This window comes from Haplochromis burtoni, unplaced genomic scaffold (genome assembly GCF_018398535.1).
Source record: "Haplochromis burtoni strain Fernald_Lab_line unplaced genomic scaffold, NCSU_Asbu1 Contig_310, whole genome shotgun sequence".
In the NCBI taxonomy this organism is placed as follows: Eukaryota; Metazoa; Chordata; class Actinopteri; order Cichliformes; family Cichlidae; genus Haplochromis; species Haplochromis burtoni.
Window position 1 is genome coordinate 540,427 of NW_024582671.1, and position 23,137 is coordinate 563,563.

The 23,137-nt window shown below is 52.0% G+C and overlaps 2 protein-coding genes across 2 annotated transcripts in view; one reads left to right on the forward strand and one right to left on the reverse strand.

Annotated features, from left to right (window-relative positions):
• Positions 1–23,137, reverse strand: part of LOC102289049 (E3 ubiquitin-protein ligase RNF123) — a gene marked incomplete in the record, with an annotated part of 119,868 nt that overhangs the window by 49,613 nt on the left and 47,118 nt on the right.
• On the forward strand, positions 8,206–12,127 carry amigo3 (adhesion molecule with Ig-like domain 3). The gene has a single exon (XM_005942236.2). The coding sequence runs from the start codon at positions 9,024–9,026 to the stop codon at positions 10,617–10,619; it is 1,596 nt and encodes a 531-aa protein (XP_005942298.1). The 5' UTR covers positions 8,206–9,023; the 3' UTR covers positions 10,620–12,127.

A 23,137-nucleotide genomic window follows, 5' to 3' on the forward strand; every position in this document is an offset into this window, starting at 1 on the left:
AGGGCTTTCAGCGCGTAGAACCAGATTATACTGCCGGATAGTTGCCCTTTTTCTTACTTATGGGAGAACTAGAGCACGAGGCTTCCCTCCAACCCTGAACAGCTCCTGGAAGTAACTGCTCCTCCCAGAATACAACGATGATCACTTCTGGAGTGACACGGACCTCTGATCGTTTTTCAAGCGATAGAGTTCTGGAGCTCCCCGGACCCCGCTAAGTTTATCGACATCGGCCCTATTTCCCCCCTCCCGGGCATGAATCACCTCGTCCAGCCTGGCCTTGTGGGCTGCTTCCAAATCAAAGGCCCGTATGATCCGCTCGCCGTCTCTCTTCACTAGTTGTAAGTAAAGTATTCTCCACGGCTATGAGAGAGGTCGCCCGTCCCCTCTTAAGCGCACCACCCTAGCCTTTCGCCACGTAGGATGTAGAGTTTAGTGGCGCTATAACGGACGGTTCCAGCTCAGGGCAAGGCTGACGGGTAGGGCCTAACCGGGAGTCCATTTTGGCGGGCTCAACGGGATATAACAGGGGGTGCCTTTCGTGCGTGATAGTCCACCCTTCTAGAGCGAGGGACAGCCAAGTGGATGTCTGCAGTGGGGTTTGAAGATTGGGCAGGTCTGTGTCTAGTCTTCCAGCGAACGAACGTCCAGGCGCCTCAGGCCGCCGCCGCTGCCCGGTTTTAGTTTAGATAGGACGGGGTTCCGTCCTCTGTTCCAGGAATTAGCGGGGGCCTTTCACTACTGCCCGATGGCGTGAGAGCGGACCAACGTTCGTATTCACTGGGCCTCTCCACTTGGGGCGTCCCCCGAGACGACCAGGCTGACGAGCAGCCCTGTGGTACGGGGCCTCCGGTTTCTGCCGTGTGTGTATCTTCAGTGGGGCAAGGGCGCAGAGTCGCATCTGACAAAACCACCCAACATTTACGAGGGTTTAGCGGCTAAACTACACGGAAATTTATCAGGTCGAGCGTGCAAGGTCAGCATTTCGCTTTTGTTCCCCAGACCCAAGGTTGAGCGACAACAGAGAGCAACCCAGTCCTCCACTGCCTCCCTGTTTTTTACCCCGGAAGAGCTCCCACACCTGCCAGGAAAATATTTCCTGTGATCACCTTTTTTTTTTTCAGGCCTAGTTTTTTTTATGTTTATTGATCGTGCCCTGACAGGTTTGATTGTCGAACCCTGTCGTTGTCCCTAATTCTTGAAAGAGCCCTCTTTCAGTTGTTGCTGTTCTACATTCCTTTCCTTCGGTGCTTTTTTTTCGGGGGTGGTCTGTTTGGTTTTTCAACGTGGGGATAGTCTCTCTGTTTGGGACCACCGGCGCCGTGCGACCCTTGGGGTCTAGTTGGATCAATCTTGGGTCTGTTAACAGTAGTGGTCTAACCGACGTTTATATTTACACGCATGCGAACGGCGGAAGGAAGCTTGTCGTTTGTGTCGTGTGGGCTGCTAGAGTGTCAGTGGTTCACATGCGCCAGTTCTCGGTTGCGCCGGGATCTTGAGCGCTTTTCGATGCCCATTACGTCTTATCGTCTCCTCTTTTTCTAGCAGCTGTGGTCTTCATGTGGAGCTCTGCTCGAGTTGTGCTACTCTCAAGCGCTGTTTTGTGTTGGCATTTCTAATAAGGTTCGTGTCTAATCCGAGGTATGAAGTTTATTTTCATCCAATGTTTCCCAGTGCCTGGTTCCGCTACGTTTCTCTTGGATTCTATGTCCAACACCCGGCATCTTTCATGTCTGCACCTTTATTTCCCCAGACATTCAAGGTGTACGGTCAAGACGCCAGGAGAAGGCACGCACGTGCTCTAAAATGGGAGATTCTATTGACGCCCGCCAGCTCTGTGATATGTCCGGGCGTTACTCCCCGAGGCCATCATACCGGTTTCTTCCCATACAGAACCCTTCAGGTTATCCCTGCTGTCAGTCCCCGGGATCTCCGAGGTGTGCTGCGATGTCAGAACACCTGTCCTGGTCGTCCCATTTATCAACACAGAAAAGTCAGAAATCACTTCCTGGCTCGTTCTTCCTTTTCAGGTCCGCGAGTACTGTCTGCTGGGGCGCGGTGCCGCGTATGCCTGGCTACTTTCACAAGCTCTTCTTGGTAGCATCCCTCTCCGCCTCCGGGAGATTTCCTTATTTCTCCCTGCACTTCACGATCCTCTGCTGTAGTGACAGGCCATGCGCCCCGAGCTCCGAGCGCCTCAGTCACTCTGATGTGGTCCTGTGATCGGCAGGACCCTCTCAGTGAGAGTCGGCGGAGGCCGTTGCCGGGCTACTTAGCTCCAGACTGCGTCGGGTTCCCACACGCGGAGTCTGACGCCTGGGCTCGGTTGGCCCGCGCACATTGGCCACGCGTTCTGCCGCACGTGTAGGGTTAGGGTGTGTAAAAACATCCGCGTCGGGGCCCAGTGCGCAGCGACCACCGGTTCCGACGCTCTGCTGCTCGCACTGCGCTGTTCTCTGGCGCAACTGAGCGCACTCGACGCGTTTGGGCGTCAGCGCAGCGGCGTCCTCGCTGTTAGGGTCCTGGCCCTTAGTCTCAGCCAGATGCTTCGCTCCGGTGTGTGTTGCAGGGTGTGTGTCCGGTTCATAGTGCACGCCCTGCTGGCCTCCGTCCTCGTCGACAACTGCGCTCGGCTTCAGATATGAGCATTTCGTGCCTGGTTTCATCGCCTTTTGCGGTGAGTTGGTGCCTAGGTGGTTCTTTTCCCCCCAGCTCCACCTTTCTTCTCCTCGCCTCTCCGGTCTCTCTCTCGCGTATTATAGCCTCTCTCCCTCTGGGGCGCGCTCCCCTCCCTCTCTCTTCCCCCTTGCTCCTCCCCCTGCGTTCTTTGCTTCCTCCCGGGGCCGTCAGTGTCTACTTGCTCTACTAGTGTCCCTTCCGCTACCGTCGGGAAGTGTCGTTGGGCGTGCGTGCTTCGGCGCTGGGCCTCTGCTGTGCGCAGCATCGCGTGTTTGATTGGTCGTCAAGGCAGCGGGCCGGTCGCTTTCAGCTCTATGCGCTTTGTGTTTCCCTCCGGTAGCTTCTGTGTCCTCTCCCGACTACTCGTGTCCGGCTTCACTTCAATTTCTCGCGGAGGGAGTCAGTTCACCATTTGAGATCATGAACGCCTCTGTGATTTACTCGACGATCGAGCGAATTTCAAATAGATGATACTCAAGCTTTGATCATGGGGGGTGGTGTGGGCGGTGACGCCATCAGCCGGATGATGGAAGGGTGTCGGGGGCGCCAGCTTTCTCGGAGTTGTTTATCCTATGTTTTGCATCACCATGGGAGATTTACCCTCGTTAGTGGCGCTCGTCCCTCCGGAGGTGAAACGAGCTCCAATCTCCTCCGGGTTGTTCTACCGTGGTGTGGTGTAGTGTCTTTTTGGTTTTCCCAAGTCACGGGACCGGTGTCAGCACTTTTTATGTTTCTTTGAGGGGTCTGATCTGGGGTGGGACGGGTCACAGGGACTTAACATTGGGTGGGCGAGCCTTGGCGCGTACACTACACAGGTTGGACTATCAGCGCGATGCCGGCTAGCCGATGATTGAGAAACATGAGGAGCTGACCACCTGTGGGTTCGGTCCCGGGCGTTTCTCCTGCCACTCCAACAGTTTGTCGTGAAGGGGTAGGCCGTGGTCCCTGCGACCGACGCACACCTGTTGGCGAGCGTCCGCAGCCGTGTAGTGTGAAACATCCATTTCAGGCACGCATCCCGTAGTCGAGGATAACCCATGCTATGAGAACGCCTATGGCAACGCTCCTCGAGACACATCACAATTATGGGCATCACACCGCATATTGCAGCTCAAAACACAACGACACCAGTGCCGTGTAGTGATCACAGTCCACATGCAAGCAGGCGCATATCATCTGACACTGACACAAAGCCTCGAGCACATGGCATCTTCAGACCGGTCAGTCCATACTATCAATTTTCAGCTTAGCGCCTGAATGGTGGTGGTGTGTCTGTGTGAGTAGCGCCGCCGAGCAGGCGAACCACAGCGGCAACCGGCTACGTAGATTAACACAGACAACAGCCGACACACACATGCAGCATGCCATGACAATCAGTACATCGAGGCAGCATTCAGGCGTTGGATCCGGACGCTCGCCCGCATCAGAGGAGCTTACACGTGTGGGGCCAGCACTGCATCGTGGCCGCGTATCATACATCACTTGGGCCGCAGGTTTATCACGTGGGACACAACGTGGGGGTGCCCTGGCCTGATGCCGTAGTTTGCCGCTGTGCCCACCGACGCAGCCTGCACCACACCCTTGCCAGCAGTATCGCGCCTATGGTGAGCACGACAGGGCGACATGCCAGTGTCAGCGTTGCTACTACAAGCACTGACACAGCTAGACGTCTGAGGGCACCCACCGGGCGTCCTTCCGGGTGGCGGTGCGTCCTGCGCCGTTGGTCTTCGTCTGTCTGTTTAGGCCTAGGGTTTTCCACTGGGCACGTTAGGAGGCCTCATCGATCAGGAGCTGTTTGTCTGGGCTGCCTCCGCCCTGCGGAAGGGCTATCCGCAAGCTGATACGCAAGCTGATCTCAACCCAAGGTTAACATGAACACGAGCCCTTGAAGAGCTGGTAAGTTCTTGACCCTGTCTATGATTCTCGCTCGGGTCTCTGACGCCTTTGACCTCTGACCTCTGACCCTGATCCTACCCTGCTGGATGTCCTGAAACGTCCGACTGAAGCAGCTCCACACAATAAAAACTTTATTAAGTCCAGCAGCAGGTAGAACACGGCGTTCTCTACCACGCACTGCTGTCATTGGTTAGACTGTGACACGTGACTACTGATGTAGTGTTTATTCATCTATACTGAAGCTGCTGAAGGAAGGATGGATGTATTAGAGGTGAAGTTGAGTCTGAAGTCAACGGTGTGAGGCCATGGCTGACTCGGCTGTTCTCCTGACCCTCCCAGACGTCCCGTTTCCACTGCGTTCCTGTTCATGTGCTCCGTGTATCATTAGTGCCATAGCTCTGAACACGCTGCCCTTTCCTGGTTTCCCTTTTCCGTTGGCTGCTGTACCATACACTTAGATCGCCTGATACCGGCGTTCTGAACACCGCCTGCCCCCGAATCCTTTCCTTGCGTTTAATATTAATTAACCGAGGGAACACGAATGGGATCGAAACACAACAAGCCGACAGGTCGACCATTATCCCTAGCTAAAGAAGCCTGCCAATGGCTAAGATCTTAGGGGAAATCAGTAATTTTTTAACCTTTCATGACGTTTTGTTTTGGTTCTACTCCAAACGGGACCTGTTTCCATGCTTCCCCATTGCCTGGGCCGCGGAGGCTGGGCGGGTGTCTCATAGAAGATACGGTGTGATCATTCTCTGAGAAACTTGCGTACCGGTCACATTTTAATTGGTAAAAACAGCACGAAAGCAAAGATATTCATGGTCAGGAGAAGTGTTTGCGGTAATGAAGACGGTTTCCCAGCGCGAGGGAAGGGAGGACGACAGAAGCGCAGGACCGCCTGGAGGAGGGCGAGGACTGGAGATCGCATCCTCTCCAGGAGTGCGGTGGGTGAGCTGGAAGAGGCGGACAGCCAGAGGAGGCAGCTCGATAACTGAGAGGAGAGAGACCGGCTGAGGTGTGTGTACTTGTCAAGATCAGTGTGTGTGTGTGTGTGTGTGTGTGATTGTGTGTGTGTGTGTGTGTGTGTGTGTGTGTGAGAGAGAGGTGGTGAGGTACCGACAGTCGTCGAAAGGCTCAAAGGAGGAGGTAATGCCATCCAGAGTAAGAATCTGGTTAGATACCATATTTCTAAGCTTTTCAGGGCCGAGTACAATAACCTCAGTTTTATCTGAATTAAGAAGCAGAAAGTTAGCGGCCATCCAGGTCTTTATGTCTTTAAGACATTCCTGCAGTTTAACTCATTGGTGTGTGTTATCTGGCTTCATGGACAGATAGAGCTGGGTGTCATCTGCATAGCAGTGAAAATGTATGCTATGTCTTCTAATGATGCTGCCTAAGGGAAGCATGTATAATGTAAACAGAATTGGTCCTAGCACTGAACCCTGTGGAACTCCATAATTAACCTCAGTGTGTGAAGAGGACTCTCCATTTACATGCACAAACTGGAGTCTATTAGATAGATATGATACAAACCACTGCAGCGCAGTACCTGTAATACCTACAGCATGTTCTAATCGCTCTAATAGGATATTATGGTCGACAGTATCGAACGCTGCACTGAGGTCTAGCAGGACAAGCACAGAGATGAGTCCACTGTCAGAGGCCATAAGAAGATCATTTGTAACCTTCACTAAAGCTGTTTCTGTGCTGAGCTCTGAAACCTGACTGAAACTCTTCAAATAAACCTCTGCAGATGATCTGTTAGCTGTTTGACAACTACTCTTTCAAGGATGTTTGATATAAAGGAAGGTTGGAGATTGGCCTATAATTAGCTAAGACTTTCTCCAGGCTAGATGATGATCTTCTAAATTTGTGACACGCTGTTTCCTCTCCAGCTTACGAGTTACCTGCTTTAGGTATTTATAGGTGCTTGATAGGTGTTTGAGAATTATACCAGGGAGTGAAATACTTCTTCTGATTTGAGGCTTTATTTTTCACAGTGGGCAAAAATCTGCAGAATCAAACATGCAGCACTAGCCGCTGTGACTCAGGGCGCCAAAATAAGCTTTTAAAGTGAAAAACAGAAGCGGTCACTTCCCCTCTTGTTTGGATGCAGATGTTGGCTCGTTGCTCAGTGGTGAGCAAACTGGGTAGAGTCCCTCACAGGATGATCTCTGAGGGAAGCATGGTGACATTTTCCTGTAAAACCGCCCCTGACCTTATCTTTTCAGCCTCTCGACACGCCCCCCCCTCCACGGTCCTGTAGGCCGCCGTCATCCACACAACTGAGTCACAGAGCTCAGCTGGAAATGTCGCCGGCTGTGTTTCGAGTCCATCGTGTTCCCTCGTTAATAATAAACCAGGAAAGGGCAGCGTGTTCAGAGCTATGGCACTAATGATACACGGAGCACATGAACAGGAACGCAGTGGAAACGGGACGTCTGGGAGGGTCAGGAGAACAGCCGAGTCAGCCATGGCCTCACACCGTTGACTTCAGACTCAACTTCACCTCTAATACATCCATCCTTCCTTCAGCAGCTTCAGTATAGATGAATAAACACTACATCAGTAGTCACGTGTCACAGTCTAACCAATGACAGCAGTGCGTGGTAGAGAACGCCGTGTTCTACCTGCTGCTGGACTTAATAAAGTTTTTATTGTGTGGAGCTGCTTCAGTCGGACGTTTCAGGACATCCAGCAGGGTAGGATCAGGGTCAGAGGTCAGAGGTCAGCTTCAGCTCTTCAAGGGCTCGTGTTCATGTTAACCTTGGGTTGAGATCAGCTTGCGTCCTCCTGCAGGGCGGGGCAACGACAGCAGAAAGGCAGGACGCACGCCACCCGGAGACGCCGGGCTCAGACGTCTGTGTGTGTGTGTCTGTAGTGTATGCGCATGCTGCATGTGTGTGTGTCTGTGTGTGTGTGTCTGCGTGTCTGAATGTGTGTGTGTGTCTGCATGCTGCATGTGTGTGTCGGTGTGTCTGTGTTTATCTGCATGCGTGTGTGTGCGCGAGCGTGTGTTTCTGCGTGTCTGAATGTGTGTGTGTGTCTGTAGTGTATGCGCATGCTGCATGTGTGTGTGTCGGTGTGTCTGTGTTTATCTGCATGCGTGTGTGTGTGTGTGTCGGTGTGTCTGTGTTTATCTGCATGCGTGTGTGTGTGTGTCGGTGTGTCTGTGTTTATCTGCATGCGTGTGTGTGTGTGCGCGCTCAATGTTAATCCTGTGACAGCAAATCAGCATAAAACACACTGTGACTGAAAACCAAAAGACACACACACACACACGGCTGAGAACAACCCGGAGGAGATGGCGTTCATGGAGGGAGGAGCCACAAAGTATTCATGGTGTCATAGATTGAAATGCTGGAGCCCCGCCTCCTCCTGATCGTCACACAAACCATGATCAAAGTATCATTTTTGTTGACTCTGTGAGTAAAATCACAGGAGCGTTCATCTCACTGCTCCTCCGAGAGAGGAGCAAGGAGGGAGGAGACGGAAACAAAGTGTGAGCCTGAAACAAAAAGAGACTGAAAGCAGCAGAGCAGCAAAAACAGAGAGGAGGAGGAGCAGGAGGAGGAGCAGGGGGAGGAGCAAGGGGAGAGAGAGAGAGAGAGAGAGAGGGTTAATCCAGAGTGGAGGAGGAGGAGAGGTGGAGCTGGGAAAGCACCAGAAGCGACAGACGAAGCTCATATCTGAGCCGAGCGCAGTCAAGAGACGGAGGCAGCAGCGACTGACACACACACCTGCACACACACAGCAACATCTGTGAGGGAACAGCGAGGAGCGCGCTCAGTGCGGCCAGAGACAGCGCAGGGCAGCAGCAGAGCGGCGTGGTGGACGAGTGTGGAGCAGACGGGATGCCGACCTCACTGAGAGTCTGATCCCAGGATCAAACTGAGGCGCTCGGAGCTCGCCATCGTCACAGCAGCAGAGACTGAGTGCGGAAAGGAAACTCCCGGAGCGAGCAGAGCTGAAGAAGGACGCCCACGGAGCAGATATGGGATGAAAGGAGGAGACAGGAAGTGATTTCTGACTTTTCTGTGTGATAAATGGGACGACAGGGACAGGTGTTCTGACATCGCAGCACACCTGGATCACTGACAGAGGGAGTCTGTGCTGGGACGCCTCCACCTCACATAACCCATTTAGGCATCTCCTCTCCTGGCGTCTGCCGGGTTGGCAGGTGGACAACATTAACCGAGTTAGACCAAACAAACAGCCTGGAGGCACACTGAGCGCGCTCCACAGCCACGCTCTGAGAGGAGACGATGAGAGGCTCTGAGTGAAGGACGCGCACAGACTCGTACACTATGAGCAACAACAAGCTTCCTCCGCCTGCTCTGTTTACGTGTCGACCATGTTACGCCAAAATGAGATGAATCGCGGCGCACGAAGGATGTGAACAGCAAACTGAGGCTCTTTCAAAGTAAGGGACACACGCTGGTGGCATCATGTCGCACGTCGGTGATCACACGGAATTCCTGCAGGCTGTGGACTCTCCGACAGCGTGGCGGGCTGCTGTGCTGCTGTTGGTGTGCCTGCAGCTGCACCGGCCGAGCCCCGTACACGCTGCCGTCACCTCGTCTCGGGGCTCCTATCGGGCGGGCGGCTGCATTTGCGCCGCAGACATCTTCAGCTGCACCACCCTGACTCTGAGACACGTTCCCGGAGAAATGCCGGTTTCCACCGTCACCCTGGACCTCAGCCACAACCACATCACGCAGCTGGAGGACGGCGCCTTCCAAGGACTTCTTCAACTGGAGACGTTACGTTTGGCCCACAACCAGCTGACAGTGATCATGCCGGGAGCGTTCAGAAACTCGTCCGGAGCTCAGCTCCGAAACATGGACCTGTCATCCAATCATCTTTGTGTTCTGGAGGAGCATTACTTCCAGGAGCTGTCAGGGTTGGAGGAGCTGCTGCTGTTTAATAACCGGATCTCGCGGGTGGAGGGCAGACCTCTGGCTGGACTGACAAACTTGCGCAAGGCTTATCTGAGCCACAACCGCCTCACAGACTTCCCCTTCTTTTCCATTCAGAAGCACAGCCACCCCCACCTGTCATTGCTGGACCTGTCCTCAAACCGCCTGTCCAAACTGCCCCTGGAGGACATTTTGGCCCTGCCCCATTCGCTGCAGAAGGGGCTCTACCTGCACAACAACTCGCTGTGGTGCGAGTGCCCCATGTACAGCCTGTTCCGGTCCTGGGAGCAGCAGGAGTTTGAGTCGCTGCTTTTCTTCAGGCAGGAGCACGTCTGTCTGGTTTACGGGAACCCGAGAGGCACTGTGCGCTTCCTCCAGCATGGACGCTACCTGGAGAAGTGCAACCTGAGTGCCGTGACCCAGAAGAGGAGTGTTACTGTGACGGCGGGGAAAGCGCTGCTGCTGCACTGTGCCACCACTCTCTCCGGCCACGCCATCACTTTCCTCTGGGTGTCGCCAAGCTTGGAGTCGGTGCTGCCCCCGGGGAATAACGGGTCCTTAAAGATGTTCTCCAACGGCAGCCTGGAGATCATGGCGGCACGCGAGAAGGACACCGGGATCTACTGGTGTCTGGCGGAGGACCGGCAGCATCACCGCAACGACACATGGGAGGTCAACGTCACGGTGTTGGCGGATAGCAACGACCCCCAGGAGCCGTTCAACACGGGCTTCACCACCCTCCTGGGTTGCGTGGTGAGCCTGGTGCTGGTGCTCATGTACCTCTACCTGACGCCTTGCCGCTGCCCTCCCTGCCTGAAAGCCCCGCCCCCGGCCACGGCCACCCCAAGTCTGGGAAACGAGGCTGGGGCGGGCAGCGCCCAGTCCTCCATCCTCACCCCCACCCCGCCGGCCAGCACGGAGGGCCCGGGCCGCAAGGTCAGTACCAACAAGCATGTAGTGTTTCTGGAGCCAATCAGAGAGCAGCAAAATGGCAGGCTGAGGGCGGGGCCGGGACACCTGGGGCCAGGGTTACTGCTAGGGGCAGAGCAACAGCCACGGCACAGGGCGGGGGAGACAGACTCCATTATGTCTGTCTTCTCAGACACGCCCATCATGATGCCATAGCAACGCACCACCCCCACTCCCCTCTCACTCTCCCTCACCTCCTCCTCCACCTGAGCACAACTCCGGCATGGACCCACAGGCCACGGCGAGGCTTTCATCCAAAACATCCAAGTGCAATTTCACAGATTGATACTGTTAACCAAAACCCTCCAGAGCAGACGAGCCCGCCGCACCCAACCAGCGCACCGTGACGGGCCGCAGAGTTCAAACCAAAGATAGCATGACGGGGGGCGAGGACGGACTGCACCCGAGCGCACGGCTGTCCCTTTAAGCACGGCTTGTACCTTTAACAAACGTTTACGATGCCTTGTCTCGCTCAGAGGTGAGAGACCTTTTGTAGAGCCTTTCAGCTTCTTTCTGTTCGTAGAGCCAGTCGCACTGTAGCCCTGTCACCGCGTGACGCCACAGAAGAGCAGCTTTTAGCCAGTGAAAATAGAAACTGCCCCTCCTCCTCGTCTCCCTCCACTCTGGAGTTCAGTTACTGTCATCATCAGTCAGATCACGAATTATAGAGATGAATAAATAAAAACATCAGCTGGAATGATTCATTCAGGGGGCGGGGCCATTGTTGGAACTTTGTGAAACTTGTTTTGCCTCAATCATGTGATTACCGACAGGCCAATCAGCACAGACGTGTTTCTGTTATTGTCCTCACTGTATTCACTGCTCCTCCTCCTCCTGTGTGTCGTCCTCTCTGCATCTGTGTGTTAATAAACCCGAGTATCTGCACTGCCCAGCTCACTGCTGTTATTGTCTCTGACCAGCACTCAGCCTCTGCACAGTGTGAGTGTGTGTGTGTGCGCATTCAGATTTATATACAGAGATCTTTACTTCTATACACACACGTTTTCTTTTTAATAATTCCCTAATTTACATCCCATTTTCATCCTGTTATTTTACCACTGCACAGACAGAAAACACAGGTCTGAATAAACACAGAAATGAGCAGCTATTTGTATTATTATTGGGTGTTTTTGTTCAAGTAGTTTTTTCTTAATGTTTATAAAATTCTGGTCAGAAACCTTGAAAATCTCTTCATCGCGTGCAGAAATGATCATTTTACAGATAAACCCTGATCGTACAGGTGTGAGTGTGAGGGCCGTGAGAACAGCTGCGAGCATTTCATTCAGCAAAGTCATCTAAACGCTTCAGAGCGAGCGTGTGGGCGTGGTCAGAGTCGCTCTCATGTTTCACACGTGAAATCAGAGACGCCACAGACAGACACACTTTACTGCAGCTGCTTGTTAAACAACATCTCTGACCAAGTTTGGAGCGGCGTCTCCATCGCCATCATAATCACCAGCCAACGTGGTGCCTCCTCGGAAACACTCTCTGAAAGCTGGATCAGAGGGACAGCAGGACGGCCCGCCGGCGTGGGGTAAGACCGCCGCAGGACTGTGGATCAATATTTATCATGAGCCGTCAATATGTCACTACGAACCCCGAGGTCAGAGCCTCGCTGCCCCCACAGGAACACCTGCAGCACCTACTGTCATTAAAGAGTGAGTGTGTGTGTGTGTGTGTGTGTGTGTGTGTGTGTGTGTGTGTGTGTGTGTGTGTGAGTGAGTGAGTGAGTGAGTGAGTGAGTGAGTGAGTGAGTGAGTGAGTGAGTGAGTGAGTGTGTGTGTGTGTGTGTGTGTGTGTGAGTGAGAGAGAGTGAGAGAGAGTGAGTGAGTGAGAGTGAGTGAGTGAGTGTGAGTGAGTGTGTGTGTGAGTGTGTGTGTGTGTGAGTGAGAGAGAGAGAGAGTGTGAGAGAGAGAGTGTGTGTGTGTGTCTGTGTCTGTGAGTGAGTGTAGGGGGGGGGCTAAACTACAGATGAGCATCACGAGCTGACCTCAAGATCTGAGGATGGTCAGAGCGATCGACAACAGCTGATCATAAACGTGCTAACTAGCATTAGCATTGTTATTCCCAGTGTGCATGTAGGCGACAGCAGCGTGAGCTCTCTGTGGCGAGCAGAGGGGCCGATGGAAACTCGTAGTCACAGCAGGGAAGCTTCAGGTTACAGCTGGAGCTGCAGCTCCTTGGAACGAGTGTTATAGGACTGAGTGTCCTGGTGACACGATGCTCTCCAGGTCTCTGTACAGGACAACACTGGCCCTGTTTACATGATATCAAAGCCAGACTCTGCAGCACCAGCTAGCAGTCGCTGACCTTTCAGAGTAAGAGCGAGGAGGTTGGTATGGAAGCTTGTTCCCACCGCCATCTATAAGGTGAAACGCTCTGCCAATCAGAAAGCTCGGTGAAGTGAGATTGACGTAAACGCTGGAGAACTTAAAGCTGATTGTTTGTTTTTGCTAAAAACTGCGAGCGCCTTCTGCTTGCACGTAACCAGGAAATGATGTCGTTCATGCAGCTTCCTTATTGGCAGAGCTTCGAGTTATTGAGCTTCCACAGGTCGGCCCTTAGACTGACGCACACACAAAGAATCGCTCCAGAGTGGGATTGTGGGGAAGCTGCTTTATCCTTTATAATGTTAAACAGGCCTCCTGGAATTATTTGGTTGTTTTAGCTGTAAAAGCGTCATAAAATCAGCTGTGAGCTTTTGCCCCCGTCCTCAGGATTGCTGCGTCTGGTAGCTTCTTTCTCTACTGTGAGAGCGTAATCAGGATTAGTAACAGAAAAGGACTGAATTGAAATGTTACAGTTTTTACTCAAAGAGGCAGAAAGAGAGACTGTACATGATTACAAGACTTACAGTGTGAACAACAACAAGTATGTGACCTTTGACCCTGTGGTTTGTTTTTGGGCATCTCTTTTCTTCCCTGGTACACTTCCTCTCAGTCTGAAGCCAAAGGCCTACATCGCACTGCTGACACTCGTGCTCCTTTTATGCAACATTTTCCTGAGTGGATAATAAACCCAGCCTGCTCTGCCTGCATGTCCTGCAAGCCTCAAATACACCTGCTTTACAGGTGCTGGAAGAGGGCGGGGCAGTGTTTGTCATACATGAAATAAACATGGCATAAAACAATGTTCTATGAAACCCTGTTATCAGGGCTTACATCCAGCAACTCTTATTTTTATATAAAACACTAAAAACAGCAAAAATAAAATCATTGTAAGAAAGAAAAACGATGTCTGACAAAGCGTCAGTTTTCTGTGCGCCTTCGTCTCTCTCAACCTTCGTCTTCGGGCCGCTGTGACGCAGTGCTTGGGATTACCCGAATGACTCTAATATCAGCGGAAAGCATGGCGTCGCTGCTTTCAGGAACCGTTGGGATTTTTAAGATGCGCAAATCATTCAAGAGTTACGGTACTTTAAAGAAACGTTGGAAAAACCTGTCGCCGGCGACGGGATGGGGGCTGAAGGCTTATCCAATCAGCAGACAGCTTTCCTTGGGTGACGCGGTCGACCTGCAGCTCCTCGTTGAGAATCATTCTCCTAATGTTTCCTCTGGGCGGCGCTGTGACGCTGATCGCAGCGCCGAGATCTGTGTATCGAGCGAGGACAGTCATGAACTCTTCAAGAGACCGCGACCTCTGACCTCAAGCTCTTGATATTCAAACAGATTTTTGGTAGAGCCACCTCTGAGGCATCGGCTCGTTCTCAGTTATGTTCACAGGGTGTGCACGGCCGCCTGGCTGAACAAGCAGCGACAGAGTCAGCCTTTCCTGTCACACTCTTTACATGATCCCCTTTATACTTCACAAGGTGTGCTGTGCCCCACCCCCACACACACACACACACACACACACACACACACACCATTTCCTTCACGCTGTTTTCAAATCAACACAATAGGAAACGAGCTGAAGCTGCTGATTGCTCTGCACGTCCTTCAGGGAGCGCAGAAAAGGCCGTTTGGCTGCAGCCAATCAGCTCACACCTCACCAGCACCACAGGCAAGTCAGGTGGAGGGGGGCGGATGGCACCCTTCAAATCCTGCAGGAAGTTTTCACACTTCATTAAGAAGCTCGACACATTCGAGCGGAACCACACAGACGGGCTCCGATTCATCCCATCACACACACGAGATCACCGCCGTGCATCCTCCCACAGGCCGCAGACGCCAGCCGCAGGCGGAACCACAACCCCAAACGAGCAGCTCGGACCGCCGGGATCAGCCGAGCCTCAGGATTGTTTTGTGGAGTAAGTTAAGATCGTTTCCTTCCAAAGCGCCGTTTTCACGTCTCACCAGAGGTGGCGTTAACTACCGTTTGACGAATTGGTCCAATCACAGCTCATCATTACCGGGCAGCGCTGCAGGCTCTGAGCTGGGGTTTGTGAGATACACGCAGGCCGAGAAAGAGCCGGCGGGACTGAAACGAGCCAATCACAGCGCTCCAATCAGCTGATGATGAGCAGCGGAGTGCTCATCAGAAGGTTAGATTGGCTGCTGTGCATCTCCTGCCCACTCAGGGGTTAACGTAAGTGGGAGCAGCAGTGATGTGGCGCTCTTATGTAACACTGAAGGCAGAGCAGCCATCAAATATTCAGCAGGTCTTCCCTCGCGCTCAGTGAGGCGGCGGCGCCCCGAGCAGCTCGCTGGATCAGCACGACACACCAAAACTCTGCGAGCAGACTCAGGACCAAACATCCTGCTGCTGCCCGCGCTCGTTGTTAGCAGCACCTTCACAGCCTAACGTCCCGATCTGCTGCGACTTCCTGGGATATCGCCGAGTTTGTTTGAGCTGCGTTTACGTCGGGGAACGAGGAGTTACACTGAAGTTCAGGCTGCCTTTGTGACAGCAGGGCAGAGCTTACACAACACAAGCTCCACCCACCTCCGTAAGGGACAGCCAATCAGAAGAAAGTCAGTCTAAAAGAGGGGGGGGCTAAATCAGCGAATAATCAGACAAAGAAGGATTATTATGAGCAGTGAATCATGTGCAGATGCCAGAAAGCAGCGGGCAACGCGAGGCTGTGATCTGAAAACCTCCCTGAGCCTGGTGTGGCTGGAGGTTTCTTCCTGTTAAAAGGAGTTTTTCGTTCCCACTGTCACCGTGTTGCTCATAGGGCGTGGTCTGATTGTTGGGGCTCGTTTGTTGTTTCAGCAGTTTTCCACATCCTGGATACAAATGCAAACACGTCCTCGTTTGCTGAGAGAGGAAAGCTGAGCGGTAACGGTGTGGTACAGGTTGAAGCACCTGGAGGTGACTGTTGATGTGGTGCCTTTTAAATAAAGCTGTACTGAATTACTGCCTCACGCTGAGACTGGACTCGTCGGTGAGCTGAAGCTCTGAGCTTGAAATTAGCTGCAGCAAAACAGGAAGTGCTACACGTCCCTATTTTAAATGCTCAGCCTCATGAACAGGAGGATATTCTTGTTGTGTCAGACACGAATCTGCTCCCAGCTAACGGCCGTGGATGAGTCCAGCTGACAGGAGACAGTCGGCCTCCTTCACTCCATCATTACAAGATTCCAGTTTCCTCACTTTAACAAACAGCAGCTCTGATTTGTCGTCTTAGCGAGACGCCTCACTGATGTTTCGCTCTGCAGCGCCACCTACTGACAACAGGAAGTCAGCCTAAAGCGATGAGTGTTCCCTGAATGAAGCAGTGCTCTGTGTTTCCTGTGAGCAACACACAAGAGTGCAGGCATGACGATATCTACACGACAGTAGGGTAACCTCAGTCAGCCATCTGGAACGAGCTCCCACCTGAGGCTCCTCCTCCTGAGTCTCTCCTAAAACATCTGCCATGAAAAATTGATGAAGGCAGAGTGAACCAAAGCCCCGTGGAAGAATCCAGCTCTGCAGCTGACCTGCCTGAACCTCATCAATCATTCATGGATCCAGATGTTTCACTTGAGTTTCTGATCACTTTATCAATCAGCTCCGTCCTCAGGTCTCCGCCCGTGCGTCAGTGTTCCCGGCTGGTGCAGGTACACTAACAGCAGCGCACCTGGGGCTCATTACAGCAGCTCTGTACTGCTCATCTGTCTGAGTCACAAACGACTGATTTATTAGAGGAAATCCAGTCCTGTGGCTGCTGTTCAGCTGCTTTCCCAACAAGGCAGCTGACCGGCGGTCTGATGGACTAACGCCACCATGTTGGAGCAGCCGGGGCAGACTCCCTGCAGAGGCTGTGTTTACTGTTCACACTGCCTTAATTACACAAGATGTGATTTCTTTAAATGTGCAGGCGAGCCCTCAGAGTCCACGAGAGCCTCAGAGCAGAAACAACACAAAAGTGGAAAAACATTCGAGCCGAGTTCATCAGATGAATAACCCGTCTGGCAGGCTGATGATCACAGATATTCATCAATAATCAGGAGATGAACCGTGATCTGAACATGGCTGAGCTTCCAAACATGCGAGTCCTGTTTCTGCTCTTCAGATCAGATTACAGGCCCCCGGGCGAGCAAACGACCCCCCGAGCTCCTTCATTCAGAGCTGCTACCAAACCCCGCCTCCTCATCAGCGCCGTGAGGCACGGATAATCACGGACGGCATCAGCTCAGCGGAGCGCCTGACACGTCAGGATGTAAAGTGAGAGAAATGCTTAAAAGGTGCCGGTCGCATGTGTTAATAAAACTAATCCAATGGTGGATCCAGTTCATTTCCTGGAGACAGAGTCCGAGCCTCACGGGCAGCATCGAAGCAGACCCCTCCTCCTGGATGTCATGTGACGCCTGTAGTTTTTACAGACCCATCCCCTCCCCCCCTCACAGGATTATGTTGCCTCCTTCTTACATCACACATCAGATCCAAACATCCGGGACACGGCTCAGGAAACAAAGACCGGAGCGCTTTTAAGGCACAGACAAACCCCACGAAGATGGAGCAGCTCGTTACCAGTCAGCGCGAGGCCGGACCAGTTTAACCAGCAGAGGACCAAGTTCCCTCTAATGTTTCATGTGTCTGAGCACACAAACTCCCTGAGCGTCCCTTGGACCACTGTGAGCGACAGCAGACGTGTGCACTGTGGTCACGCCAGCATCCAAGTTACATGTTTATTAAAATAATCAAATTACAGCATTTATGTTAGACGACTTTTCATTAACTGCTTTAGCCCACTACAATGAAAACCTTGTTCATGACCTGTGCAGCATGTTAACACTATTGGAAGCAAAAATAACGTGAAAACAATTTCTTTTTTAATTTATTATTATAAGCTCTGACTGTATTGTGAGTCTGTGGTCTGGGAGAGAGTCTGTAACTCTGTCTGCAAATACAGTAAATAATGACCAATGTTGGGTAATTAATTATATAGTTACTTCTTCAAAAAAGTAACTGAGTTATGCAAAAACAAAGTTTTTGCAGCTGTTTACCTAAAAATGCAGCCAAGGTGTTTTTAAACAAACATTTCAAACTATTTACAGAACAATCAGCTGTTCTGCATCAAATCTGATGCCACACAAATTATTTGTGCCGCTCCAAAAATAATTTCTGTCCACTATGAGATGAAGGAGAACATCAGCCTGATACCTGCAGGCCTGACAGCAGCAGATGTGTCACTGCTGTAACACCTGTAACACTCAGCAGGCGCCTCATTGTTCTGACACACAAAACACTACTGATCACTCACACAACTACACACTAACTCACACGACTACCAGACTACACGCTACTACACGACACACCCGACTACACGCCGACACTACAACGCAACCAACGACACGTAACGACACGCCAACGACACACCAACGACACGCCAACGACACGAACACGCAACTACACGCCAACCCAACTACACGCCAAGACTACGCAGACACGCCAACGACACGCAACCACGACTACAAGCAACTACACGCCAACTACACGATCTAACTACACGCCAACGACACGCAACTACACGCACGACACCCAACGACACGCAACACAACGCACTACACCAACGTCAAAACCCACACGACAACCAACGACACGCCAACGACACGCCAACACACGACACATCCCAACTACACGCAACACACCCAACGACACGCCAACGACACGCCAACGACACACCAACGACACGCCAACGACACGCCAACGACACGCCAACTACACGCCAACTACACGCCAACTACACGTTAACGACACGCCAACGACACGCCAACGACACGCCAACGACACGCCAACGACACGCCAACTACACGCCAACTACACGTTAACTACACGTTAACTACACACCAACGACACACCAACGACACACCAACTACACAAGATTTGTGCTAAACGTCACAAATCTCTCACATCTCAAACACGCCGTCACTCCTAAAACTTCCCCCTTCCTAAATAACTAAATGCCATGTTGCCATATCATTTTTTGATTGGTCCACATGGTACATTTTTCCACCAATAGGAAAGGGCAGGGTTTGGTTTTGTTTTGCTCACAGGCTTTGGAGCGTTTTCCTTATAAACGTCAACCACGTTGATTAGCTGCGTATATACGAATGTGAATCGCGTGATTGGCTGGACTGTGGGATGAGGCGACATCGTTCTGATCCCGTACGGGAGCAGCCAGTCACTGACTAACACTGCAAAACAGAATTGATTAGTTTTATTTTATTTTAATTCAGCTTAGTTTTGTTTTTTTTGTGGGCACAGACGTGCCAGCAGTGCGCAATCGTGCACGCGCGCAGCTTAGAGGGAACATTGCAGAGGATATAGACCAGAGGTATGAAGATGAGCTTCTGTTTAGTTCATGTGTCGGAGGAAAGGCTTTTCTTCCTGGCTTGATGAGAGCACATGGAGCCTCTTTCAAAGTGTGCCGTCACAGTCAGGATCACCGAGCACGTCTGCAGGTCGGCTGTTATCACGCTGGACTACAGCGCTGATCAAAGGTTCTCCTCACTCTACGATGCACCAGTGTTTGTCTGCACATAACAGCGTTTAAACGGTTCCTGCAGGCTCTTTGTTCGCCCGTCACACACATGCTTCACTTGTTTCCATGTTTTTATTCAATCTGTGTAAAATCCCAAAGAAAACACAGTGTAACATCAAATTGTATTTTTGCTCCAACGAGGTGATTCCAAACTCTACGGCAGGTAAACTGGATCAGAAAGACCCGACACAGGACCTGAGAGACGATCTGGACCTTCAGCTGATCATCTGCTGCTCACTGAAGTCTCATCAGAGACGATCAGTGAAGGATGGCTGTCAGGAAGACGTTCTTAACGAGGGGACACGGGAGGGAAGGCAGAGATCTGAAAATGACACGAGAACTGGACAATGGATCCACATCACGGTCAGTGTGTACGAGGAGGTCAGGAGGAGCCACGGTGGAGGCTCTGTCATGGTTTCAGTGCTGTTGGAGACCTTTGATAAACTGATGAACTATCAGAGTCTGATCCACCAGCCAGGAACATCTTGTTTCAGCATGACAAAGATCCAAACACACAGTCAGTGCATCAAAGCACACGTGGATAGAAACACACAGAGCTCCACATCACTGAAGCAGTGTGGGATCATCCTGACAGAACAGCATGAGAGTCCTTCAGGGAGCCTGAAGAACAGTTCCTGAAGACCCCCAGAGACCCCGCCAGAGCCCCCCCCAGAGAGCCGCTCAGAGAGCCCCCCAGAGCCTCCCAAGAGATCCCCCAGAGAGCCGCTCAAAGCCCCCCCCAGAGAGCCGAACTCTGTCTTTGCCTAACATTCTGCATTTGCTTGTGTCTGCAATAAACGACTGCACGTATTTCCCACAGGCTTGTAAAAATAAGAAGTGAAGGGCGGTTTGAGTCAAAACCCTGTAGGCGTGGCTGTTCAGGCTCAGGTGTGTGCGCTCTGTGGGTGAACTGTTCAGGCCCTGTGTGATAACCTTAAAGTGATAAAATGTCTCCTCTTTTCGTCCTCAGATCTTCTCGTCTGTCGGGGCCACGCGGCCTCCTTCCAGCCTCATTTCCACGCTGACACGTGACCACGGGAAGGACAAGAAGCACGCTTCAGAGCAACGACACGCACGTACTCGCAGATGCACCGACGAGCGACTCATCTGAGGGTCTTGAACACCGTGTTTAGATGTTTAAGAACTACAAGCACGTTTTCACATCATCGTTCACGTCAGCTGACGCAGAAAAAAGCCGATGCTGTCATCCTGGTTCTTCCATTTAGGTCGGACCTCTGTGTCGTGTCACCAGCATGCTTTCAAAAACACAAGAAACTGCTTTATTGGTCACGTACACAATCACACAGAGATGACGACACATGCAGTGAAATGTGTCGTGACCGAGCCGCGGACGGGCTGCAGACGTAGCCGTGCCATTCCAGGCTTGGTGTTTGGCATGGGGGCCGAGCCAGGACCCTTACTGGATACTGGGAGGGAATCAAACTTGCTCCAAAGGTGTGTGGTCTTAACACTACACTATCCAACACAGACGAATCACAGCCTCAAAGCAGTGCATGCTGGGAAGTGAATGCTCACCGTAAAGTATTCACAGCTCTGAGAGTCACACTAAAGATGAACAGGCACGCTCGGTGTGACAGAACTGCCACGAAACTAAATGCTGATAACTGGGCTCTTCCTGTTAAAGGGGAGTTTTTCCTTCCCACTGTTGCCAAAGCGCTTGCTCCATGGGGGCGTGGTCTGATTGTTGGGGTTTCTCTGTTTATCGTAGGTCTTCACCTTACAGTACGAAGCGCTTTAGGCGACTGATCTGGGGCTCGTGAGCGTGAGCAGCATGGAGGGTTTTTACATTCGTTGTTTCACATGTTGTTTGCAAATATAAACACGTCTTTGTTTGCTGGAGAAATTAAAGCCTGACCTCACCATGTCTGTGATGGCGGTTCCCCGGAGAGCGCCGCACGTGATGTTCAGTAAAACGTGACAATAAAGTCTGTGTGTGCCGTGTGTTTATTAAAGACGTTCAGCTGCTGTTTGAGTCTCTGATCGTGCTGCTTTCAGTTTCACGCTCTGAGCATGCTCTGTTTAAGACGTCATCATCATCAGATGACTCCCCGCAGCGTTCTCCGGAACAGCCGGCGTCGCCACTCTGCACTGCTACAATGACGCGCCTGCACGCCCGTGTCACGAGGTGTACGCTACGCTTTGTTCACACAGCATCAACAGGACAAGTTCAGCCCTTCGGATGGAGGTCAGGTTTACGGAGGCGTGCAGGTCTGAGAGCAGCGTGGAGATGAACGGCAGCGATGCTGGCGTGTGGCGGTGAACTGCCCGAATGTGAGCGCGAACACTTGCTCGCCACAACTGTAAGTACAGCTGGGCGTGACGTGATATTCACTTTACTAGGAACCCCAGAAACCAAAGCTTCAGTGAAACGCTTTCACTCGACCCTGAGAGAAGAGACATTGATGACCATCAGATCCAGGCTGCACTCGCTCCGTTTCACAGGAAACACGATTCACCATAAAAACCTGGGCTGATCGGCCCCAGTGCACAAACTGGGGGGTCGTCAGAAACCAGGCCGGTGCACACGCTAGCATTAGCCATCTGTTATCATTAACGTAGCAATGTTGATGAATTGGAGCTCAGCGGGAGATCGAGCCGTGACAGAGCAGATTACGGACGCGTGGACCAGGAGGGGAGTGGAGGACCAATCGGACGGTTTCAGGCCTGAAGAGCTGAGGACCAAAGAGCTGCACGCTTCCTGCTTCATGTGTTTCTGGCTGCGTTGGAGCAGCTGTGAGGTCAGTTTTAGCTAACGGCTAACTCACAGCACACGTTACCATAACGCTCTCAGCAATAACGAAATGGTTTCCATGTGTTTGCCGTCGTCGTGCCGTTTGCCGTCGTCGTGCCGTTTGCCGTCGTCGTGCCGTTTGCCGTCGTCGTGCCGTTTGCCGTACCCTTTGGTCTAAAATACATTTCACCTTCAAATCTGTGAAGAGCTTTTATTCATTTCAGTCTTAAGCTCTTATTTTGTTTACTCTTAACTTCTAATTGGAAAAGAACACGTTCATCTTCTTCATCATTACTTTTGGGGTCAAAGTCTTCCCCGTGGTATCGAGTCACGCCGTCGCCTCAAAGCTGACCCAGCTGCTCAGCCTGTTTTTAGCGAGCAGCGCAAATCTCTGCAGGCTGGAAAAAAGAAGCTCCATCCCAGAGCGCGGTGCAGGCCTCTCAGGCTCCACAGCTGCTAAGCTAATTAGCCTCGGTCTCAATCTAATCTGCAGGAGGCTGCAAGCTGCTGCTGATCCCTCTCAGCCAGAGCTAATGGACAACAATTAGCACCACTGATTTTCTGCACAATGGAGCACGGAGGGGGGGCTGTTAATAGCTCTGATGTGAACACAGGGTGGGGGGAGTGTGTGTGTGGGCAGTGATGAGGCTCACAGTCCACACAAGTCGAGCACGATCAATCACAGCAGCAGCAGCAGCAGCTGCCTTTATGGAGATCCTGTGTGTGTGTGTGTGTGTGTGTGTGGGGGGGGGGGGGGGGGGGGGGGGCGGCGCGGCTTTCAGGCGACGGCAAGAAGAACAACATCATTAAACAAATGAAAACCAGGGAGCTTTGAATTAAATCTCAATCACAGAAAATGCGGTACTCCGACCTAAAACTTCACTGCTATTAAAGTAAAATGTTATCTGAGCTGATAGGTTTGTAGCTTGAACCTATTCGCTGGAACGTTGAAGACAATATAATTACACAGCAAGCAAGACACGAAGTAGGCAAAGTTCTTCATGTTTCTCG

Bases quoted from the DNA above. Each gene is read 5' to 3' on its own strand.
- amigo3 (XM_005942236.2), top strand. From the start codon at position 9,024: ATGTCGCACGTCGGTGATCACACGGAATTCCTGCAGGCTGTGGACTCT.